This window comes from Mytilus trossulus, unplaced genomic scaffold, assembly GCF_036588685.1.
Source record: "Mytilus trossulus isolate FHL-02 unplaced genomic scaffold, PNRI_Mtr1.1.1.hap1 h1tg000234l__unscaffolded, whole genome shotgun sequence".
Taxonomy (NCBI): domain Eukaryota; kingdom Metazoa; phylum Mollusca; class Bivalvia; order Mytilida; family Mytilidae; genus Mytilus; species Mytilus trossulus.
Window position 1 is genome coordinate 4,027,981 of NW_026963315.1, and position 11,013 is coordinate 4,038,993.

The 11,013-nt window shown below is 31.2% G+C and overlaps 1 protein-coding gene across 1 annotated transcript; it reads right to left on the reverse strand.

The window, feature by feature from the left end:
- Nucleotides 1-3,069: 3,069 nt before the first annotated feature.
- LOC134701218 (uncharacterized) lies at nt 3,070-6,276 on the reverse strand. Its single transcript, XM_063562350.1, has 4 exons — nt 6,166-6,276; nt 5,548-5,673; nt 4,130-4,216; nt 3,070-3,243 (listed from the first exon to the last, which is right to left on the reverse strand). Exons 1-4 carry the CDS (start codon nt 6,251-6,253, stop codon nt 3,119-3,121), a joined length of 426 nt encoding a protein of 141 aa, XP_063418420.1. The 5' UTR covers nt 6,254-6,276; the 3' UTR covers nt 3,070-3,118.
- Between the last annotated feature and the right edge of the window lie 4,737 nt (nt 6,277-11,013).

Below are 11,013 nucleotides of genomic sequence, written 5' to 3' on the forward strand. Positions count from 1 at the left end.
GTACGAAGTTAAAGAGAGTATAAAAGAGATTAATAAAAGTGATACATAAAATACATACAGTGAAATATAAAGCGTCGCTTCCGACATAGATAAAGAAAACCAGTTCGAATCACCATAACATATGATTGAATATCATATCCGTCCGATTAAAACCCAGAATTAACAATGAGAAACGAACAAGTGTCCCTTTTTGAAGTATAAAAAAACTTTCCCGTCTGAAACTGAAATATATCAATCTAGGAAAGGACACCTGTAACAGTTATAATATTTTTAATCGATATATTTAAAATAAGTTCATTTGGGTATAAAATCTCCGTAGATTTTAGAGATTTATATTTCAACGAGGAAAAATCATAATGTTAATGGTTAGAGTTGTTAAAGTTGACAGTTAAATGGAACCCAGCAGAGTATATCACATTTTGAAAACAATTTTGAAATCAATAAAAGAGTACATGATGCGCCTAATTTTAAAATAAGAAACAGACTTCAAGTTTTCGACAATGGGTTTGTAATTGTACTTGTCGACAAAATATGCCTCAACGTGGTGCGTCCTACAGAGATTGGTATATTTAACAATTACGTCAAAACCACATCTCAGCTCAAGACATCTTTTTAACATTTGAAGATCCCTAATATATATTGGGTACCTAAACTTCGCCAAAAACTGTAAAATATCGTTTCATCTCTGCCTCTAGTTAATGTTCTACAGCTAATCTTACATTGCTTTGTACTAGTTCCTTAAGCACGATCAAAGAACGTACCCATATTTTGACTATTTTATTAATTGTGACGTTAACGCATCATGTAAATGTAGCGGAATTTTATGAGACTGTTATTAAAGTGAGAGGGTTAGCGCTATAGAACCAGGTATAATCCACCATTTTCTACATTTGAAAATGCCTGTACCAAGTCCGGAATATGACAGTTCTTGTCCATTCGTTTTTGATGCGTTTTGTTTTTTGATTTTGCCATGTGATTATGGACTTTCCAAATTGATTTTCCTTTGAGTTCAGTATTTTTGTGATTTTACTTTTTAGTTACTTTTGTAATAAGGTATTATGCAAATGGTGAACTTATCAATTGTTGGAGTGTAAACAAAACTTTTGATGTTTAGATAAATAACGTGCTTTTAGTGGTCCTGTTGATTCTGTTAACAGTTTTGACTATTTCACTCTTTATACTACATCCTCAAACAAAAGTTGTTCTATTTAGTTCAATGCCCGAATGGTGAATCTGAATTTCGTTAAATAATCAGGAATGTTCTAAATATACGGCTGAAATGAACTCAAATGCACTCGCATACCATAAATAAAATATAAACAGAACTAAAATGTATCTGTTCATTCTAAATTTCGAAGATTTTAATTTTACACAAGGAACTTTACACTAAAATATACGATAAAAGAGATTTTTCGTTCCCTATTGTTTACTTTCCTGTTTTGGACGGTGATTTTCATTTAGTACGGTAGTATGGTGTTTATATAAAACAGCTAATCCACAATGTCCATGTCTGTTGTGACCTTTTTTTATTTCAATGAACACAATTTATAAATCAATGGTAAATTTTTGAATCAAGAATCAGGAATCAGTAAATCTGATTTTACCTATAGAATACTTATTTCAAAAAGGATAGCACGTCCTTATGTTTACGTGACGGTCCAAAAGTTAAGTAGTTGTCGGTTTTTTCCCCTGATTGTCATATTTGTTTATCGTGTGTTGTTTTGCAATATTATTCTTATGTTGTCCCGTTACACCAATGAATGTCACAGGTTAGGGGATACTTGTTTAACCCGGTAACATTCTGTATGTGCCTGTTCCAAGCCAAGAGTCTATACTTCAGTGGTTGTCGTTTGTTGCTGTTTATGATATTTGTTTTTATGCCCCACCTACGATAGTAGAAGTGTATTTTGTTTTCTGGTCTGTGCCTCCGTTCGTCCGTTCGTTCGTCCGTGCGCCCGTTCGTCCTGCTTCAGCTTAAAGTTTTTGGTCAAGGTAGTTTTTTTTATGAAACGTAGTACACTTGTTCCCCATGATATGATCATTCTTATTTTAATGCCAAATTATAGTTTTGATCCAAATTTTATGATCCACTGAACATAGAAAATGATAGTGCGAAGTTCAGGTTAAAGTTCAGGTTAAAGTTTTTGGTCAAGGTAGTTTTTGATGAAGTTAAGTCACAACAACTTGAAACTTAGTACACATGTTCCCTATGATGTGATCTTTCTTATTTTAATTCCAAATTAAAGTTTGGACCCCTAATTTCATGGTCCACTGAACATGGAAAATTATAGTGCGAGTAAGGCATCCGTGTGATATGGACACATTCTTGTTCGTTTATGATTTTGTACACAAATCAAGCTCATTAGTTTTCTCTATTCAATCGTTTTACATTTGTCATGTCATTGTCTTTTATAGATGACTGTGGTTATGGTTTTGCTCCTTGTTGAAAGTCGTCCGGTTACCTGCATGTGGTGTCTACTTCATTCAGGCTCTTGTGGAGAGTTGATTGATTGGCAATCAAACCACATCTAATTTTATAAGGATGTGGCCCCTGAGATAATCTACAGCTTTTGTCATCTCAGTACACTTGCACGAAGCATATCTAGCACATTTTCTTTTCTCAAGCACCTGTGCAGATGAACGGTTACCTTTTATATGAGTTGCAAAAAACATTGCCATCATATTTTGCAAACGAAAATTTAATTAAACAAGGGAACTTCTGATTTAAAAAGATTGTGTGGCAGTGTATAATACAAAGTAGAAAAGCAAAAATAGTCAACCGACTTAAAAAGACCATCAAAAGCACGTAATTTGTCAGAACATTCAAAGGAAACATGCTTGTAAAATCAACTTTGCCTGTTTCTGAATTCCAGACATTTATTTCAAGTGTAAAATATTGTTATGCAGCGATTTATCTGAAAAGAATTGCGTTAAATCTAAACAACCGAAGAAATTACTAGGAAATAACTTAAATAACGGTCAAAGTATTAAGTTGCTGCTTTATTGTTGAAAAATCTTTTCAAGTTTTTAGCTTTTCTATCATACAGATAAAGAAAGACATACTTAAATATATATAATTACTCTTTATTTTATAACAAAACATGAGAGATCATAATTATCAGCACATGTTCACTAGACAATTCTTCATACATTTAACCGTAGAAGTTCTGCAGGCATATGCACATCTTGACATGCAGACAGTTGATCTCCTTTTACCAAAAGACTTCGAGAAGAAGATTCCACCTTTGAACATAGTGTAAATGTAAGTTTAGATTAAAACATGTATCTCACTACACTTCATTACGTTAAGCTGGTTGTTATTTCGGTGTTTATTATAAATCTGTTTCAGTGTGTTTGTCTTTTGGCCATCTTAATATGTTGATAATACGACAATTTCCGTGGTTTGTTTTATAGGAACAGCTTACCATAGCTTCATTTAACAAAACCTTTCGAAATGTTGGGTCCTTTATACTCCTCGTCTCCGAACTTTATTTGGGTTTGTTTACTTTTTGGATTTGAGCGTTATTGATGAGCTTTTTGTAGACGAAACGCGCGGTTGACGTAAAACATTAGCTTTCTATATGAAATCTTGTAACCTTTTGATAACTTTTTGCTCCTTTTAAAAGTGCTTATTTTATGAATTGAAAGGATATGGGATAATACACATAAAACAGCCTAAATAAAACAGGACATTCTTTACAATTATAATAAATTAATAAAAACGCGCACTTTAATTTGTGGCAATATTGCATATTTACAAAATAAACTAAAAAAAAAAAAATCCAACAAACGTAACATATTGCACAAGAGACAGTATGCATTAAAATTTAAAGCAGGAGTTATGTAAACCGTTTTCAGTGTCAAACTTTTTTTTTGAAGAATTGAGCAAAAGTTTGCATAGTTTGAATGATGACGAAAGTAAATGCAATTCGTTCTTGTATAAAATTCTGTGATTTATGGATATAAAGTATCTATATCTCATCAAGATGCTTACTTAAATACTTCTCATATATATTTAGGTGTTATTTCTGATAATAATCCATGATTTCTGGATATAAAGTATCAATATCTAACCAATACATTAATACTTCTCATATTATGTTTTAGGTGTTATTTCGGACAATCTTACCTCCTGTTCCTCCCCCAAAATTATGATGAATATTGCCGCCTATACGCATTCCTTTTCCAAGATCATAACTACCACGAAAACCTAAGCCTAAAAAATAAACTCAATTATATACAAAATGAGACAAAGATATTTTCATTTAGTGTTTTATATGATTTTTTCATCTACTTGTGATTCATTATCTTCGTCGGTACCAATTTTCATGATAGGAGAACAATTTTATTTTCATAGATATTTGATTCAGTGAATTTTCCAAAGATGCATACAAGCTTACAGAAAATCTATACTCTCTAGAACATTAAATTCGTGGTTCATTATAAATCAAGTGTATACCAGTTAGCTGTGTCAGATATAAATCGTCCTTTTACACGAGCATGTATACGTGTACATGTAGAAGACTTTGATTGGTTTTGGAATATTCATTTACGATAAATATAAAGTTTGGTTAGGGTTTGTAGGGTTCGTATATCAACTTAATTTTCAAACAGTTACATACTAAACATGCAGATTTGTCCAAACCGAAATAAGTAAACAGATTTTAAAAAGCCCCAGTCACACTGTCACGTTTTATTCCGTTTTAAAGTGCTACGTTTCAACTACGTTTTGAATAAACATGTCCTGTTATTTTGAAAGCTAGGGTTTACTAGGTTTGTGCTACGTTCTTATCACGTTTTGCTACGTATAAGTACGTGTAGACCCACGTTTCCACCACGCATTGATACGTTTCGATACGTAGTAAGCACGTTTTGTTACGTTCCGGTAGGCTTTGATACGTATTTGCTAGGTTTCTGTATTGTTCCAATTTTCGCTACGTTTATTTTTGAATTTTCAAAACATACGGGCAGGTCCCGTTTTGAACAAAGGATCACTACGTTTCGATACGCTTCGTTACGTATATTCCCGTTTCGCTACGCTTTCAAAACGTAGTAAAACGTAGCCCTTGAAACGTGACAGTGTGACTGGGGATTTATTGATATTCAATCGCATATGGTCGATTTATATCCGACGAAGCTCATGTACAAACAGAAGAACAGAACGACCTGATCAAATATAAAAAAAAACTCATAACAATTCGATTCTTACAAATGTTTCAACTTTTTATGCTTTTACAGACAGATTGTATATTGAATGATCCGAGAAGGCTTTATATTTTCACGCCAGTAATTTAATTAAGCTTAAAGGTTTCTGTCTGAGTCAGAATTTATTTTCGCACGTAGTTTTTAGTTTTTCGACGCTATCAATACAATTATTTTTTTCAAAATTTAACACTATAAGGATTTAGGAAAATCTAAATTCAGCATATTTTTGTCCTCTACAGACCACAATATTTGTTCATTAAATTGGAAAACAGAATATTTCCCCTTTTCCTTTTGAAGTCATATGGTCGTTCCCTAAATGTATTTCATACTACTCGTACATACCGTCTATTTTCCGGCCTGGGTTTCGTAAGTTTCCATGAAGATAACCGCCAATATTATGACCGTTCTTTCTGTAATTTGCACCAAAGTTTGCAGAAAGTCCACCGGTGTGCTCAAAAATTGTATTCCCTGAAATATGAAAAAAAAACATATCTTTTGACTAAAAAATTTCAATTTATCAAAGGTTGTTAGACAGTTTAAATTAGTTTCAATTTGAATAAATATTATAATAAAAAAAAAAACAGCATTATATATGAAATCAATATAATGCATACATGAAATATAAAAAAAAAAAACATATCTTTTGACTAAAATGTTTCAATTTACCAAAAGTTGTCAGACAGTCTAAATTAGTATCTATGTGTTCAAAACATTTAAGTAACATTGAAGATACTATTGAAGATTCCATTGAGGAAACCATAATCAAAACTAGTAAAATCCTGTCATTAAATAGTTATAATACAATCAACATTATAATCTCTGCAGGTATATACGATAAATAATACCAATAAAAAAAAATTAAAGTATAAAAGTTTAAAAAAAAAGATAAACTGTGCAAGCGCCTGTGTTCCAATATTTCAAAAGCGATCTGATATAACTTTACAGTTAAAAAAAACTTACATCTTCCTCCTTTGAAGTTGAATTTGTTACGATTCTGCGCGCAAACACATGCAACCAGTACAAGACACAGCAATGGAATAATCGACATGGTGTCCTAAAACAATAAAAGGCATAAAATGTATTTGAATTTATAATTTGTAATTAGACTTTTTGCTTGTATTTATTTCGTGAGAAATGATGCTTTTTTATGAGATGTTAAAGCTATAATATTCATTTATGGATGAGATGCATATAAGTTAAGAAATGTGTAGACAACATACATGACCAATAGTATCCTAGATAACTGAAACATATGCATGTACTGTAGTATGAATATTAATTATAAAAAAGAAGATGAAGTACGATTGCCATAGAGACAACTGTCCACAAGAGACCAAAACGACACAGACATTAACAACTATAGGTCACCGTACGGCCTTCATCAATGAACAAAGCCCATACGAAAAATAGTCAGCTATAAAAGGCCCCGATAAGACAATGTAAAACAAATCAAACGAGAAAACTAACGGCCTTATTTATATAACAAAAAATGAACCAAAAAACAAATATGTAACACATAAACAAACGACAACCACTGAATTACATGCTCCTGACTTTGGACAGGCACATACATAAATAATGTGGCGGGGTTAAACATGTTAGCGGGAACCCAACCAAACCCCTAACCTAAAACAGTGGTATAACAGTACAGCATAACAGTGGTATAATAATATTTAGTCTATTTGATATTCTAATTTTACTGTGTTTCAACTACTTGCCGAATTCAGATATATTTGAAATAAATTCAGGAGAAATTGAATTTAACACTCTGACGACAATGTAACCCCTTGAATTACGAAATAGTTGTAAGCATTAAGTATTTACAAAAAAATATCTACTTTAAATTATAGTTTATGTTCATACTTACAGCGTCTTACAGTTGAACGATACCAAATGAACACGTTTACTGATATGCTGCGTACATACGTTAATATAGGGATGCGAATGGATGTTCTTGGTAGAGAAAACCACGTTCGGTATTTGGAATGAATATAGGTTATTGCCTATTCCAAGAAGTGTCTTATCGAATTCATGTTATTTCGGAGTCAATCAATTACATGTGTACAACACTCAATTAATTAACATTGCCCTATAACAAAAAAGCTGACAATGTATAATGGCAAAAAAAACAAACAGGGAATAATTGAGTACTCTTTTGATAAATTGGTCCTTAACATACGTTTCCAATGCAAAAACTTATAAAATTTGGACTTCCGTTTTGACCAGTATTTAACTTGATTTGTCGGTACATTTCTTTGTTTGTTTGAAGTAAGTTACAGACATTAGCATGTTGATATTTAGACTATCGAGTTTAGTTCTTAAACATGCAAACTTGTGAAAAATGTATAAAGTAATTTAAAACGTGATTTACTCGGTGTTCTGTTCATCAGGCATATCTTTTTTATGAAACAAAATTAAACGATATGATTTGTTGCACTTTTCGAGGAAATTTAATGATGCTCGTTACTTAGTATTCGAAATCTGAAAAAAACAAAAATGACACTTAAGAGTATATTTAAGTAGTCACATCTACATTATTTATATCACCTGAATAAAACAAATAAGAGTTTAAAATATATTAATGACAGTAACTAGAGTAGATATCCGACGTATGATTATACAGTATACTGTAGGAAAAAACTATTTTTATGCGACTTGGGATATATTTGACAAACAGAATTATGATATCAAATATGTTATTTAGAATTTGAATGTTATATGTCAATATCCATATAGAAATGTTCTATTTGTTGTTATTAGACTTGATTATTGTATATATATTTTTTGATAAATTAAGAATGAAGGTCTTCATGAAATCGATTTTTTTTAATTCCTAGTTTAAAGAATTGTTGGCAACTTAAAATAATATGAAATGAATATAGCACTAATGTCGCTATTATCGATTCCCCCAAGTACATAATGTAGATTTTCAGGCGAACAGATTTTGTAACAGTTTTTACCTTATACTACATACACATACACATTTTGATGTCTATAATTTATATTTCTGTATTTGGTTTGCTTTCATATTCAACTTATCCGTGGAGAGTATAATAATATCAAGTTGACCATTCAATGCGTTTTCGGATAATTTATGAACAGTATTGCATGTTTTATATAAAGGTCTCAAATGAAGTTCAAAATTATGAGTTTTTTTGGTAACATTTCGTAGTGTTATAGAAAAACTGTTCTTCTGGATAATTAAAACTAATTTCAGTAATGCTAACATCTGAGCATATTTTGTTGAAGCTGTAGGACATTAGACTGAGGAATAATTAAGACTAAAATAAAATTTCAATCGTGGGTTACCTGTTGAGATTTAGAACTTCTTTTCGCGTATTTATGAAAAAATAAGGTTCCAACATCTTTGGCAAAGTTAACCGTAAGGTTGACACCACAGAGAGTACCGATTTGTTGCAGCCTATAATTACCCCATAAATCGACAACTAGTGTTATACCTGTACATGTATTCCAACTGTTGATATATCTTGTGTATATATTTGATTGATAATTATTAGTTTTAATAAAATAATAACTGTTATATATTTTGTTTCGATTTTCGGAAGTTTTCTACAACCAGATGCCCAAAAGAAATGCAGTTCTATGAACTAACATTATTAATCGACATTTTACTTCGTTGGTCCAAGTAATTTTGAAAACTGGAAATCATGTTTTATAGATAAACCACAGGTGTCACACTAACATGTCCAATGAGTTCTTTGAATTGAAAAATATCATTCAAGGGATCATATTTTGAAACAGCTGAACACAAATATAATGAATTGGGCATACCGACAATAGGTATTTGTTTTCACGTGTGAGGAGGGCATTAGGGAAAAATCATATATATTCATTTGGCGTGTTTAACTTTTTTTTATTCAACCTCCACTGATGTGACGTTTTGTAGAATAATTACATTAGATGTATGTTTCATTATAATACTTTATTCTGATTTGCTATCTGCACATCACGTGTTATTCCGTATGCAATTGCATCACTCAATAAAACTTTTCATTCATGATAACACGTGGTCCCACAATAAAGTACACAGGTGAATAAAATAAAAAAAATATAAAATTCGTGTTTTCATGATCATAGCTAAAAAATGTAATTATAAGTATTAAATTTTTATGAGTTTTTTTGGTAACATTTCGTAGTGGTATAGAAAAACTGTTCTTCTGGATAATTAAAACTAATTTCAGTAACGCTAACATCTGAGCATATTTTGTTGAAGCTGTAGGACATTGGACTGAAGAATAATTAAGACTAAAATAAAATTTCAATCGTGGGTGAATCTAACATTGTTACATGTTGAATTTTAGAACTTCCTTTCGCGTATTTATGCAAAAATAAGGTTCCAACATCTTTGGCAAAGTTAACCGTAAAGTTGACACAACAGAGAGTACCGAATTGTTGCAACCTAAAATTATCCCATAAATCGACAACCAGTGTAATACCTGTACATGTATTTCAACTTTTGATATATCTTGTGTATATATTTGATTGATAATTATTAGTTTTAATAAAATGATAACTGTTATATATTTTGTTTCGATTTTCGGAATTTTTCTACAACCAGATGCCAAAAAGAAATGCAGTTCTATGAATTAACATTATTAATCGACATTTTACTTCGTTGCTCTCAGTAATTTTGAAAACTGCAAATCATGTTTTATAGATAACCCGCAGGTGTCACTTTAACAAGTCCAATCAATTCTTTGAATTGAAAAATATCATTCAAGGGATCATATTTTGAAACAGCTGAACACAAATATAATGAATTGGGCATATCGACAATAATAAAGTTTTTTTCGACGTGTGAGAAGGATATTTAGAGAAAAATATATATATATTCATTTGGCATGTTTAACTTTGTTTTATTCAACCTCCACTGATGTGACTTTTTGTAGAATAAACGCGCGTCTGGTGTAAAAGTTTAACTTTTGAAATGTATGATGATATAAAAAAGAAGATGTGGTATGATTGCCAATGAGACAACTATCCACAAAATACCAAAATGACACAAAAATTATCAACTATAGGTCACTGTACGGCCTTCAACCATGAGCAAAGCCCATACCGCATAGTCAGCTATAAAAGGCCCCGATAAGACAATGTAAAACAATTCAAACGAGAAAACTAACGGCCTTATTAATGTTAAAAAATGATGTTTACTTTCAACTAACTTTAATGAATCCCCACACAAAACAGAGAAACAATGATAGAAGTGTCCGTTTGAAAAGTTCAGAAGTAATCCAATTACAAGATCTTTGTAGAGAGGTGAATGTATTTTACTGAAACTTTCCGGAAATCTTCAATACCTTTAAAGTTGTACACTTTAATATTAATTTTTAAACTGAGTCCTTTGTTGACGAATTGTTTTCAGGTGATCAAATTTGAATTGCCTTACATTTATTTCTGCTCTTTAGTTTTAATATTTAATTACCTTTATTCGAATGTATGAGGAATATTCAAATGATTCGTATTTGTTAAAGTTTTCTATTAAGTTCGCGCTATGTTTTGCGTTGTCTGTCTAGTTTTTGTGTTTGTTTTTGCGGGATTTTTTATTGGTATTTGTTTGTCGTATTTTCTCTTTTTTTCTTTTTCAATATTAAGGTGGAAAATATACCTTTCATAAACAGAAGAAACTCATATTTTATTTGTAGGAATTAACAGTAGGTCTCAAACTTTCGCTTATGTGTTAATTAAGCCCTTTGTATAGCATTTCAAACGTTGCCTTCTACAAAATGGTGTACGGCCTGTAATAGTTCTCAGAATCATTCGGAAGAGGACTTCATATAAATGGAT

Excerpts from the sequence above, each read along its gene's own strand:
- LOC134701218 (XM_063562350.1), bottom strand. The coding sequence starts at position 6,253 with ATGTCGATTATTCCATTGCTGTGTCTTGTACTGGTTGCATGTGTTTGC. Across the intron at positions 4,217-5,547 it reads CCCAGGCCGGAAAATAGACG|GCTTAGGTTTTCGTGGTAGT; the intron begins GTATGTACGAGT and ends TTTATTTTTTAG. Across the intron at positions 3,244-4,129 it reads TTTTGGGGGAGGAACAGGAG|GTGGAATCTTCTTCTCGAAG; the intron begins GTAAGATTGTCC and ends CTATGTTCAAAG.